General features: G+C 48.0%; 1 protein-coding gene across 1 annotated transcript in view; it reads right to left on the bottom strand.

Moving 5' to 3' along the window:
• Window positions 1-14588, bottom strand: part of spata5 (spermatogenesis associated 5) — a 536428-nt gene that overhangs the window by 92205 nt on the left and 429635 nt on the right. Inside the window, exon 15 of the mRNA XM_038792393.1 lies at window positions 9001-9165. Coding sequence (XP_038648321.1) covers window positions 9001-9165 — 165 coding nt within the window. The remainder of the gene's footprint in view (window positions 1-9000; window positions 9166-14588) is intronic.

Raw genomic sequence — 14588 nt, 5'->3', positions numbered from 1 at the left:
TAACCGTAAGAACCAGTTGTTGTGAAGGTCAAAACACAAAGGTACTTTGTAACGGGAGAGAAATGTCAAAAAAGAAATAAACAATGTCTTGATCTTTGAAAGAACACTGTGTGCGCCTGTCCTGCTGCCAAAGACAGATAAAGGTAAACTATCTGACACACACCAAACAGACTGATATGATGTGAAGTCAATCCACCTTGAATTCTGTGATTGGCAAAAATCTATAATTCCCAGGAGACCCCAGGTGTACCTTTGTACAAGTCTACACTGGAGGCCCTAAAGCAGAAAGCACACGCAAAATTGTTTTCTAGATGGAGTCTGGTTAGCAAAAGTCTTTTATGCTGAACATTTATGTTCCTCCTCCTGGCATAAGCATTTTCTCATGTGTTTTCAGAGCTTCTATTGCTAATTTGCAAATGGGAGGATGATGTTCTGAAGTGACAGCGTGCATCTTTGAATTCCTTGGCTGTGCAACAGCATACACATGGGGTAGGATTCGCCGTTCCGGAGTCTACAGTGCTCCCACTATCAGAGAATCAGAATCGGTTCCCGCTCATGCTTGGAGTGTCGCCTGTCATAATATACAACCATTTATATGATGGAATGCAGACAGGCAGTGATTGACACACAGGATGACCAGTGAGCACACAGAACACAGCAGCCAATCACCAGACAGGACACGACCACTATAAAGCCAGAGGGCACTAGTTTTCCCGCTCTCTTGGGATCCAGCCTCTGAGACAGTCAGAGCTCGTAAGCAGCAGCTAGTACCAACACCATGTGGTAGCCAGTGAGTATGGTCAGGCTAGCCTCAGGTCTCCAGTCAAGTCAGCATAGTGTCAACCCACAGTTAAGCATGTAATATAATGAGACATGCATCTCATCAAGTGTTGGAAGCCTGTCTCTCTCCACACTGCATCAAACGCAGTCCACATAGACCCAGCTTACCCAGTACCAAGTCTGGATGTTGAGAATTGACGGAATCACCTTGAGATAATCTGCCTTGACCAGCGATCAGCCATCTGGTAACATGGACAGCGTCCGCCCTCCCCCGCAGCTCCGCATCGCCGGCAACCTCGGTGCAAACTGGAAGATTTTCAAACAGAAGTTCCAACTCTATCTTGAAGCCACCGACCTCGAAGCCGCATCAGATGCGAGGAAGATCGCACTATTCCTTTCTACAGCCGGTGACCACGCTATCCATATCTACAACTCCCTTACATTCGCTGAAGGCGAAGACAAGACGAAATTTAAAACAGTCCTGCTGAAGTTCGACAGCCACTGCGACATTGAGGTGAATGAGAGCTTTGAACGTTACCTTTTCCAGCAGAGGCTTCAGGGTAAAGATGAACCTTTTCCGTCCTTTTTAACCCATCTCCGCATCCTTGTGCAGTCATGTAACTATGACTCGACAACTGATTCCATGATCCGGGATCAGATCGTTTTCGGTGTCCGCTCCGACTCCCTTCGCCAGCAGCTCCTGAAAGTCAAGCAGCTCACCCTCACCATCGAAACGTGCGTTCTCCACGAGCATGCTAACAACCGGTACTCCCATATCAGGGTGGCAGAAACGGCAAAGCTAAACCCCCACGAGGCAGAACGGGTGCAGGCCATCACACAAATGCAGGGCCTGAGTCTTGATGAGAGTGGCCATTTTGTGTGCTTTTCCCGGGCTCCAGCGCATGCGCGCCACGGCGAGACCGACGACCAGCCTGCGCAGGTGCGCACGGAACACGCCGACGTCGGCATCATGACGTGTCCAAATTGTGGCTCCGCCTATTTAAATCAGCAATGTCCGGCAAAATCATGACGCTGTCTTCAATATGGCAAGCTTGGCCACTACGCAGCCCTTTGCAGATCTGCTCCACTGCCCAGCATCCAGCGATCCCAGCCACGGCGCAGAAGCGTCCGTTCGGTACAGCAAGCTGTGAGAGACTCCGACTCCGACCTTGACAGCCCACCAGATCCTGACGCCGAGTGCCTCAAATCCCTATTCCGGGTCGGCATCATTACTAAGCATGCGCTGCCTCTCTCAAAGATGGTTGAAACACCTCCCAATCCTGAGCGTTGATCCGGATGACGAGTGGTCTGCTATCCTTACAGTTAATAAGGCTCGCATCCGTTTCAAGCTGGACAGCGGTGCTTCAGCAAACCTCATTTCAAAATCTGACCTCGACCATCCGCATCAGACCAAGCATTCTTCCACCAGCCTGCCAGCTCCTCAACTACAATAGCAATGCCATTGCTGCCAGTGGCTCATGCCAGCTTGGGGTGTTCAACAGGTCATTGAAAGCGACGCTGCGATTTGAAATCGTAGGACCCGACAGAGCTTCCCTGCTCGGTGCTCGGGCCTGCAAACTCCTGAACCTGGTTCAACGAGTCCATACCATGTCATCCGCACAGGCAGCGGACTCACCTGATTAAAACTTCCAGGCTCAACATGATGACATCATAGCGCAATACCATACCGATACAAAATCCTGCTGAAGCCAAACGCCACCCCTGTGGTTCACGCTCCGCATTGGGTGCCGGCACCCCTCAAGGACCGCCTCAAGCAGCAGTTGCAAGACCTCCAGGACCAGGGCGTCATATCAAAGGTCATGGAACCCACGGACTGGGTTAGCCCCATGGTTTGCGTCAAGAAGCCATCAGGGGAGCTTCGAATCTGTATCGACCCCAAAGATTTAAACCGCAACATCATGAGGGAACATTACCCGATACCAAAATGAGAAGAGTTAACCAGTGAGATGGCTCATGCCAAATTCTTTACGAAGCTGGACGCCTCCAAGGGGTTTTGGCAAATACAGCCGGACGCATCCAGTCGCAAGCTGTGCACATTCAATACCCCGTTCGGTCGCTACTGCTACAACCGACTGCCCTTTGGCATCATCTCTCCCTCGGAGGTATTTCACCGCATAATGGAACAAATGATGGAGGGCATTGAGGGGGTGCGAGTGTATGTCGACGATGTCATAATCTGGTCCACAACTCCTCAAGAACACATCGATCGCCTCAAGCAGGTGTTCCACAGGATCTACGAGCATGGTCTCCGACTCAACAGAGCCAAATGCTCATTTGGTCAACCAGAATTTGTCGCCCGCCACAGAGACTAAATTTATAGACTGACTGTTGCATAACCTTGTTCTCTCATCGTTTTGACATCTTTACGTATTGTTTTTTTAAATGTTTTATCTGCCCTCTATCTGCAGTAGACATTTTCCAATGTATATAAGTTAGCATGTTCTGTATATAGTCAAGTACCTGTACACATCTTCACGCACACGCACCTCGATATTTAATACCTGAACTCATTTTGTTTTTTAAAAGGGGAGATGTCATAATATACATCCATGTATATAATGGAGTGCAGACAGGCAGTGATTGACACACAGGATGACCAGTGAGCACACAGAACACAGCAGCCAATCACCAGACAGGACACGACAACTATAAAGCCAGAGGGCACCGGTTTTCCCGCTCTCTTGGGATCCAGCCTCTGAGACAGTCAGAGCTCGTGAGCAGCAGCTAGTACAAACACCATGTGGTAGTCAGTTAGTCTGGTCAGGCTAGCCTCAGGTCTCCAGTCAAATCAGCATCGTGTCAACCCACCGTTAAGCATGTAATATAGTTAGATGTTAAATAAAATTCTGTTGCATCTCATCAAGTGTTGGAAGCCTGTCTCTCTCTACACTGCATCAAACGCAGTCCACATAGACCCAGCCTGCCCGACACATCGTCGTCCAGGTGCTATTCCCATACCTCTGCTATGCAGAGTTATGCATGGCAGCAAGAACTGGTTTCCCTTCCCAATCCCAGCGTCCAGCATCAGGCCCCTTCCCCCCAAACTGAAAAAGTTGACCCTTCCCCACTGACAAGGGGAGCACCCAAACCTCTCAGTAAGGGAAGGGCATCCTCCCCGCACCAAGGGAATAATGGACAGCCCACACCACACCACGCACACCAAGGCGAACTGACCCCCCACACCCAGCCACCTCAGCCCCTCCCCCTTCTGCCACCATCTCCAGCCCTCCCTACCCTTCAGGACTCATTCTTCAGTCCCCAGCTGACATTGCCAAAGGTGCACTACCCTCTGGTACCATGGCACTGACACCCTAGCCTGGTACAATGGACACCGAGGGGTATCAAGGGGTTGTGCCCATTGCTCCTATGCCACCTCTGCTGCTACCAGGCTGCAAAGGGGGATGGTCTCAAAAGGATCCTGAGGCTTGGGTTGGCTTCGGCTGAGGGTAAGGGGTTGGAACCTGGACCCTCCCCTGGGGTGTGGGCCCAGTGTTTGAACTGCCCTGGGCAACCTGAAGATCATGAAACATGGTGATCTCAGACAGCCCTCTCTTCAAATGCATCGTCCTGGTCTGATCTGTTTAAATGCTGAAGCGGCCTCCTCACTCTGAACTGCTCTGCCTGTCAGGTACAGAGTAGATCAGATAGTTCATTGAAGATTCCAGTCAAAGATCCTTTGAAATGGTAAGCATTTATTCAATTTCACAGTCAGTACATTTAACCAGTCTTTGAATGACAACTTAATCATAGAATATCATAGAATTTACAGTGCAGAAGGAGGCCATTCGGCCCATTGAGTCTGCACTGGCTCTTGTAAAGAGCACCCTACCCAAGGTCAACGCCTCCCCCTATCCCAATAACCCAGTAACCCCACCCAACACTAAGGGCATTTTGGACACTAAGGGCAATTTATCATGGCCAATCCACCTAACCTGCACATCTTTTGACTGTGGGAGGAAACCGGAGCACCCGGAGGAAACTCACGCACACATGGGGAGGATGTGCAGACTCCGCACAGACAGTGACCCAAGCCAGAATCGAACCTGGGACCCTGGAGCTGTGAAGCCATTGTGCTATCCACAATGCTACCATGCTGCCCATTAATGATTTCAACACAGCTGTCAGAGGTTTATTTATTTATCTTTCCCTTCACACTTGAATGCATCTGAAGTACCCCCCCCCCCCCCCCCCCAACCATTTGATTCTAACTGCAATGTTTTAAAACATTCTTGTTAATACCTGCTCTTGACCACTTCACCAATGCTATGGTTACAAAAGAGAATGTGAAACCATTTGGTAGCTTTAGAGTATAAATATAAATAAACCAGCCCCCCCCCCCCCCACCCCTTGGCAGTTGTGCCCAAACCATTAAGCTGCCAATCACAGGCCAGTGAAAGGTACTGCTCAGAAATTGAATGAATGCTTAGCACTTCAAAGGACCTCAGTGGATTTGAAAACTTATCAAGTGTTGTGGTCTTTCTAGGAAGGCTCTGACACTTAAAAAGCTGCAGTTTCAAAGGTGCAGGGCTGAGGGAACAGATGTCAGGAAAGGGAAAGTGTTCCTGCATTGACTCTTCATTGAACTGCCTGGACTGCTCATCAGCTGTCAAGCAGAGCAGTTCAGGGTGCGGAGGTCACTTAAGATTTGAAAAAGCCTGACCAGGATGATGCTGTTGAACAGTGGGCGGTGACAGGATGAAGGGATGCAAATCTTAGGGGGAACGTTGAAGCATCCAAGGAATACACATTTTGGGGTGAAATGGAATGTTCAATGTGTGGGACATCCCCGAACATCAGCATCGCAGAATGTTACAAATAAATTAGTCAAAGTGCAAAACAAGCCTGAACAAGGTGACACATTTTTTTGTATGAGATGAACACCTCAATACTTTACAAATAAATATTAAAAATCCCTGCCCACTGTCAGCATCCCCGAAAAAAATAGTCTTTTTTTTATTGGCTGCAAAAGGCTCATAAACCCCTCACATGGCTCCTCCTCTCACTATTTCCCTGGATCCCACCTCTTTTCAGAAACAAATCTAATTATCTCCTGAAGCCATCTAGCTTCCCTGACAAGCTGGTTTACAATTCTCTTAATAATAATAATCGCTTACTGTCACAAGTAGGCTTCAATGAAGTTACTGTGAAAAGCCCCCTAGTCGCCACATTCCGCCGCCTGTTCGGGGAGGCCTGTATGGGAATTGAACCTGCGCTGCTGGTCTTGTTCTGCATTACAAGCCAGTTGTTAGCCCACTGTGCTAAACCAGCCCCTTATGTTTTGATTGAAACAATACTGCTCGACTTCCACCCTAATAGATACTTGCATTTTTGATTCCAATTAATAATTTGGTTGGATCCAGTTTTTTTCCAATTTTTTCAAATAATTACAAAGTATGATTAACTTTCAATATTCTTTGGTATTTTTTTGGAATGCCGTGATTTAAACCGATGACCAAAGCGGGTGACTTTGAAAGAACTATCGTGCGAGAGTAGACAACCAGACACATTCAGTGAAGAAACAGGTAAATGGCCTCGAGTACCTCTGGTCAGGGTAACTGAAATCCATAATACTGTAGGGGTCAGTGACTCCTTCCACCCATATTGCTCCATTCAGGCAATCAACATTCTCAGCTTGAACAAAGAATGGCCAAAGGAAAATCAATAGACAACAAAAAAAGGAAACGATGTTCAAGAGTTGGAGTGAAAGGTCATCAGTCTGAAATATTAACCCCCATGTCTCTCTCCCCATGTGTTACATGACTGGCTAAAATGAATCCAGCATTTTCTGTTTCAGGTTTCAGCAACCGCAGTATTTTGCTTTTGTTTCAGGTTACGTAATAGTTTGAATCTGGTTTTTTTTAATGGCCAGGCCACCCATATTACCATCCTTTGCAACACGGTTTAAATTCATTCCAGCAAAGTAGTTGCTGAGAATTTCATTTTTACACCAGAAAAGAGTTTATTTTAAGCATGCCCCAAATACTTTTGGGGGCCCTCAGCTGAAACACTGCGAAGAAATGACCAGAACATTTTGGCTACATGCAGTACTGCTTTCAACAGCTGTGAATAAAATGGTGACAAGAAATATCCGACCTGTGAACTTTACTGATTACAGGCCTGCATTGCTGTAACTGAAAGCTGTCCACTCTCTCTCTCTCTTGCTGTGACTATTTAGTCACCTTTTACTCATCTTCCAGAATTTTATTACCCTACATGCAGCAGTAATAGACCCAGACTGGGTTGAATTCATTGCAACTCAATTCAATTTTACCAGTGTTTTTGCTAAACATCTAGAACATAGAACAGTACAGCACAGAACAGGCCCTTCGGCCCTCGATGTTGTGCCGAGCAATGATCACCCTACTTAAACCCATGTAACCCGTATACCCGTAACCCAAGCCCCATACAAGGACATACAAAGTGATTGTTGAACACATGTGCTAACATGTAAAGCTGCCATTTCCTTTCAGTTCCTTTGGATACTGTTTTAAACACCCACTGTTCCTGTATGTCTAAGTAGACTGAGACAAACTGTAGTGCGTGTGTGTGTACGTTGGTGGAGAAAGTGGCTATTGTTTACACTCCCAAGGATGAATAGATCTGGAGGTCACCCTTGTAAGGATCCAGCAACCAAGAAGGCAGAAAGTAAAAAGAAACATGTGATCAGCACACAGTATATTTCAATTGAGATTGGTGAGTTACTTCGGAAAGTGGTGCAAAACAGCATCAGACAACAGTGGAAAATTGTGTTGACTGGCTCTGTCCTAATCCATGCACAGGCTAATTAAGGGGAGAGGTGGCATATATCCAGTAACATAACTGGCATATTGATGCCAAGTTTACAGCCTGGGTCAGACACAATGTACAGCTCTTGTCTTTTCATATTACCCAAGCAATAACTCTTCTTGACTACTTCAAAATAATACCATCTGGTGCTCTAGTGTGACAGGTCACCATCTCATGCTATCCATCTTCACAGCTTCGCTCGGTAAAATTGCCAAATGACTGCCAATTAAATTAAACAAGAGCGATTCTGTTCTTGTGGACTCATGCTCACTGGAAATTTGAACTTAACTGTCTAAATTTATTTTACTCAGCATGTTTAAGAACTGAAAGGGGGACGAAGATTCCATGCAATTTATCACAGCAGCATTTGATTTAATAAGTTCTGATTTGAAAAACCCCTAAATTTACAATTCATAGAATCATAGAATGGGTACAGCACAGCCATTCAGCCTGTCATTTCCATACCAGCTCTCTATTAGAGTATATTAACTGGTCCCAGCTGTGTCCCCACCCCCCACACCCATAGTCCTGCAATTTTTCTCTTCAAGCGTCAATTCAATTCTCTTTGAGAGCCATGATTGAACCTGCCTCCACCACACTCTCAGGAAGTGCATTCCAGATCCTAACTGCTCACTTTGTTGAAATCTTTTCCTCATGTCGCTATTAGTTCCTTTGCTGATCATCTTAAATCAACGTCCTCCGGTTTTCAACCCTTCTGCCAATGGGAACCATTTCTCCGTCTGCACTCTGTCCGGATCCCTCATAATTTTGAAAATTTCTGTTAAATCTCCTCCCCGAGAAGAACAACCTCAGATTCGTCAATCTATCCTTGTACTCTGAGGTACAAGTCAGGAGTGTGATGGAATACTCTCCACTTGCCTGAATGAGTGCAGCTCCAACAACACTCAAGAAGCTCAACACCATCCAGGACAAAGCAGCCCACTTGACTGCTACCCCTTCCACAAACATTCAATCCCTCCACCACAGACAAACAGTGGCAGCCGTGTGCATCATCTACAAGATGCACTGCATTAACTCACCAAGGTTCCTTGGACAGCACCTTCCAAACTCACAACCATTACCATCTAGAAGGACAAGAGCAGAAGATACCTGGGAACCCCACCACCTGGAGGTTCCACTCCAAGTCACTCACTCCACTCCACACACCACTTGGAAATATATCACTGTTCCATCACATTCGGTGGATCAAAATCCTGGAACTCCCTCCCTAACTGCACTGTGGGTGTACCTACACCTTAAGGACTGCAGTGAGTCAAGAAGCCAGCTCACCACCACCTTCTGAAGGGCATGTAGGGATGGGCAATAAATGCTGGCCTAACCAGGGACGCCCACATCCCATAAATTAATTTTCAAAAACTGAAGTTACACTCAAGATAGCTTTTTGGTGCTTACCTCAGCTCCGGAATACTTCTGTGTCCTGGCTACCAGGTAATCCAAACTGACATCATCACTGATAGGCATGGAACGAAACTGTAGTTTGAAGATCTCTGCCCGAGTGGCTGCATCCGGCAGTGGTACGTATATAATGCGATCAATTCGTCCTGGACGCATCAAAGCCTGCAACAAATTAGAAAATCTTTTATATTCTTAACATTCGTGTACTGTACTCCACACACCTCTCCTCTGCTAGCACAGTCTAATAAACAGTACCAGATAGTTAAATATCCTTTCCATTGTGACACTTCATTACAAAGTAACTGGCTATCATACTGAGCCAATCACAGAACAGCTCTTTATCTCTGAAACCTGAAACAAACATCAAAGGGAGGGATTCTCTTATCCCATGGTAGAGTGTCCACGCCATTGTAAACGCCGTCGCGTTTTACGACGGCGTGAATGGGCCGCTACCAGGACTAATTCTGGCCCCCTATAGGGGGCCAGCACGATGCTGGAGCGGTTCACGCCACTCCAGCTGCCGATCCCGGCGCGAACTGGGCGCCGCGGGATCTGCACATGCGCAGTGACGCCGGTGCTGACGGGTGCATGCGCAGTGGCCTCCTTCAATGCGCCGGCCCCGACGCAACATGGCACAGGACTACAAGGGCTGGCACGTAGGAAAGGAGGCCCCCAGCCAGAGAGGCCGGCCCACCAATCGGTGGGCCCCGATCGCAGGCCAGGCCACACCGGAGGCCCCCGGGGTCAGCGTCCGCTTCCCCCCCACAGGCCGCCACCCGACCCTTCCACACGAAGTTCCCGCCGGCTGAGAGCAGGTGTGGACAGCGCCGGCGGGACTCAGCGTTTCCACGATGGCCGCTCGGCCCATCGTAGCCCGCAAATTGGTGGGGGGGCCCTGTAGAGAGGCCCGCGACCAGCGCCGCGCCAAACATGCGGAGAATCGCATGCCACCGTCGGGGCGGCGTGGCCCATCGCGGGGATTCTCTGGCCCGGAGCCGGGCTGAGAGAATTCTGCCCCAAATTTTGAATTAAGGACATAAGAAATCAGAGCAGCAGCTGGCCATAAAGTCCCTCGAGCCTGCTCCGCCATTCAATATGACCATGGCTGTTCTACGACAATTCCCACTTCTCCACCTGATGCTTATATCTCTTGATTCCCTCAGAATCCAAAAAGATATCTAGCTCAGCCTCGAATATTCTCCAAACGACCGAGTACCACAATTCTCTCGGGGTAGAGAATTCCAAAGAATGAATACATTCGCTTCATTGCAGTCCTAAGCGGCCGATTCCTTTATCCTGAGACTGACCTCTAGTTCTAGAATCTCCAGCCAGCAGAAACAGCCTCCCTGCATCTACTCTGCAAAACCCTCTCAGAATGGTATATGTTTCAATATGATCACTTCTTATCTTCTAAATCCAGGACAACTACAGCAAAATATCCTTACTCTCGTACACTATCCATATTGCAAAAAAGGTGAACGTACCATTTGCCTCCTAATTGCGTGCTTTAACTGAATGCTACTGTCTGTGTTTTGTGTCTGAGGACAGCCAAATCCTTCTGAACACTCCCACATTGAGGAAGTTTTTATCGGTGGGTCGGAAACCTGCTCTATGCCCACACCACAAGGTTGGGCAGCCAATTTAACAGATTATGAACCAATTGCAGGTACACCAGTATTTTGGTGGCGGGGGAATAGTCCCCCGTTGCATGTGATGGCTCCAGTTTAATTGGAGGCAGTCTCTACCCGAGGGCTAACAGCGACAGAGGCTCCATGTCCCACAGAGGCCGCCACCAACAGGAAAGGCCGCACCTGCAGCCCATACAATCTATCCGGAGGGTTCTCCCTTCGCTGTGAGGGGCCTAACAGTTAGCCTCCAACAATTTTAGCTTTAAATACAGAGGCCCAAAGGTCCTTCATATTTATGCAAAATGCATCAAAAAAAAAAGAAGTGATAGTTCTCACAGTTCCGTGTAATGTGTTACATCAGTTTCATCACGTTGCAATGTTGACTTTTCTATTTTTGTGCATCGCTGCGGGTTTGTCTCATTCGGTGGCTGAAGAACGTTGAATGGAATTGAAGCAGGAAAACTAATGTTTCTTTCTGTAAACTGGGCCTATTTACCACCCTTTTGTACTTATATTGAATCGTGGACTATGTCACAGAATTGGAAGTTGTGGTATCTGGAGCCGAGGAAACAAGACGATAACATTGCAGCTCTGTTGCAGTAATGTAGGCGGACAGCAAAACAGTCCTGACAGAGGCGAGTGGTGACCCATTAAAACATAGAACATAGAACAGCACAGCACAGAACAGGCCCTTCGGCCCTCGATGTTGTGCTGAGCCATGATCACCCTACTCAAACCCACGTATCCACCCTATACCCGTAACCCAAACAACCCCCCCTTAACCTTACTTTTTAGGACACTACGGGCAATTTAGCCTGGTCAATCCACCTAACCCGAACATCTTTGGACTGTGGGAGGAAACCGGAGCACCCGGAGGAAACCCACGCACACACGGGGTGGACGTGCAGACTCCACACAGACAGTGACCCAGCCGGGAATCGAACCTGGGACCCTGGAGCTGTGAAGCATTTATGCTAACCACAATGCTACCGTGCTGCCCACCTTGGACGAGATTCTGTGGCCTGCCCGCTACGTGTTTCTCAGCGCCAGGAGGCGGCCCACCATTGGCTGGTGGCGGGATCTTCGGATCCCGCCGTTGTCATAGGGATTTCCCAGTGAATTCGCCCCATGCCGCCCAGGAAATCCGTGACAAGGGTGCGCCTTCAGCAAGACCAAAATGTCCCGCTGGCGTGAACAACCGGAATATCTCGCCCTTTGTTTATTAAAAAAATGGAAAACCTAATTTAGTACAACGAGTTCTCTCAGCAAGTTATTAGTGGGGGAAACCCAGTGTAGTCCACTATTGGGAATGTTTTCTATTGGAGAATAAGATGGGCATTCAATCATTACTTGCTGTGAATCCCCCAATGCATTTTCCAACCTATTCATGCAGCTTCACAATTATCTGAGATGAATATCCAGGAATCTCTTTCATCCGCGCCAAGGAAGCGCCCAGAGCAAGAACAGTAGTGTGCAAGATCTGACAAGCATAAATTAAGTTTTCTGGATAATTGTTGATGTTCATTGACAAGATTCAGATAGAATTTTACAGATTAGAAGATCATTTATCCCATCACTGACTCTACTCACTTTAATCCCATTCCCTTGTTCTTTTCCCAAACGTGTCAATATTTTCCGTTTTGAATATTTCTCAAGTTCCCTTACTAAAATGACTACAGATTCTGCTTTCACCAATGTCCATGCCCTAAATAACTATGTTCTTAAAAGACTCTTCAGAGGGCAGCACGGTGGCCTAGTGGTTAGCACAACCGCCTCACGGCGCTGAGGTCCCAGGTTCGATCCCGGCTCTGGGTCACTGTCCGTGTGGAGTTTGCACATTCTCCCCGTGTTTGTGTGGGTTTCGCCCCCACAACCCAAAAATGTGCAGAGTAGGTGGATTGGCCACGCTAAATTGCCCCTTAATTGAAAAAAAAAATAATTGGGTAATCTAAATTAAAAAAAAAGACTCTTCAGATTTTTAACTTTTGATAATGATCTCATATTTATGCACCCCCCCGTTACCTAAGCATCAACCAACGGAACGAGCTTTTCCCAATTTAACTCATGAAGGTCTCATAATTTTGAACATTGCCATCAGATCTCATCCAAGTATAGTGAAAAGAATCAGTCACTCCTGTCTCTCATAGCAACATTTTATTTTTCCTGGCAGCCTGCAGATAGCGAAGACATAATATACGGATGGTGGGGGTATATGAAGCTCTCATACGGGGGCAGGGCGGTGTAGGCAGGGGGAAGGGGGGAGGGTTTCATCCTCTGCAGGTAATTCTGCACACGCTCTCTAGATCAGGTGGGTGGCTGTCCATATAGGGCATAGACAGTTCACAGGTGATGTGTTTGGGGGGAGGGTTGCAATATCCCCCACCACAACAACAATGGGATCCAATATTAGTGGAGGAGGCTGGAGAATAACAGGAGGTACGTTTACCTGCACATGACACTCCAGATCAATCAGAGACCCACGGGAAGTGAGGAAGGGTCGAGCTCGGCCCTGAAGTACAGGTGAAGTACAGCACTGTCATCTTGAGGTCCCAAAACAAGGGGGTTGTGCAAAAAGCGCAAGTAATATCGGTTGTGTCTGGGAAGAGTATGAGTCAGTGTGGGAGGGTCGCTACACTGGGATATGGGGTTCCTTCTTGGGACGCCCACTCAACACTACAGTGGACAGGATTCAGGTTAGTTACAAAGGTGAGAGACATCCTTGCCCAGGGAGCAATAGGTAGCCAATAATGTAATTCCGCACTGCTAAAGGGATACGTAGAACTCAATAACCTCACAACAAAGTTTGTACAAAGACAACAGTCTACACATGCTGCACCAGGTGCTTAAATTCTTTCAAGAAAGTACACATAATTCCCTTAACTGTAAGGACAGAAAGCAAAATGGAAAGAGCACGATGGAGCAGAAAAACATTGTTGAGGAAGTAAATGGAAAGAAACTAAATGGAATCAAATCAAATGAAATATCCCGTAAAGGCACGAAAAAGTAATGAGCAAAATGACCTGCAAGAGAAGCCATTGTGTGGCGTGTGCATTATTATGGGCCAGGCTTTAGAGAACACCAAAGTATATCATGGAGTTCACCTGACCCACAACTTTTAAAATAATACATTTTAGACAATTTAAAATCATACATTTTCCACAGGGGATCTTGCAGTGGGACCTGCTTACTGGAGGCCAGTATGTCTCAACTCACTCAGCAAGCCAGGTTGCAGAGTCTCGCATAGAGGAAACAAAAAAGATTAGAAATGCCAAAAGTGGTATGAAAAATATACTAACAAGAAGCATAAAAGGGGACAGTAAAGGATTTTATTCACGCAAATAAAAGAATAGCGAAACAAACAATAGGCTGAATGGAGATGAAAAGATAAGGACCGGGATTCTCTGAATTCCCGGCATCACAACCGGCGCAAGCGACTCCGGCGTCAATGGGCCTCCAGGCCCAGACATTCACCCCTTCCTAAGGGGCTAGTGTGGCGCCAGAGTGGCGTCCGCTGCTCGAAAGCCTGCGCGCCACGGACGGCACAGGTCCGCACATGCACGTGGGTTGCGCCCCTGTGCCGACCCCAGGGCAATATGGTAGAGCCCTATAGGGGCCCGGTGCGGAGTAACTTAGGCCCCCACACAAATTAGCCCGCCCGCTGATCGGTGGGCCACGCTTGCGGGCCTGGCCACCGTGGAGGGCCCCCCCGGAGTCGGATCGCCTTGCCCCCCCACCAGGACAGTTCCCGCAGCTAGAACTCTGAGATCCCGCCAGGTGGGACAATATGTAATCCATGCCGGCGGGACTTGGCCGAACGCGGTGGGCACGCGGCCCATTGAGGCGCGGAGAATCTCCAGGGGGGCTGCTTTCAACGGCCCACGACCGGTGCGGCGGCGACCCTGCGGGCGCGATTGGCACCGATTCTCCGGAGAATCGGCGGCCCGGCGTCGGAGCGGC

This window comes from Scyliorhinus canicula, chromosome 3, assembly GCF_902713615.1.
Source record: "Scyliorhinus canicula chromosome 3, sScyCan1.1, whole genome shotgun sequence".
Taxonomy (NCBI): Eukaryota; Metazoa; Chordata; class Chondrichthyes; order Carcharhiniformes; family Scyliorhinidae; genus Scyliorhinus; species Scyliorhinus canicula.
The sequence above is the reverse complement of the archived record's forward strand: the minus strand, read 5'-3'. Positions and strand labels throughout refer to the sequence as shown.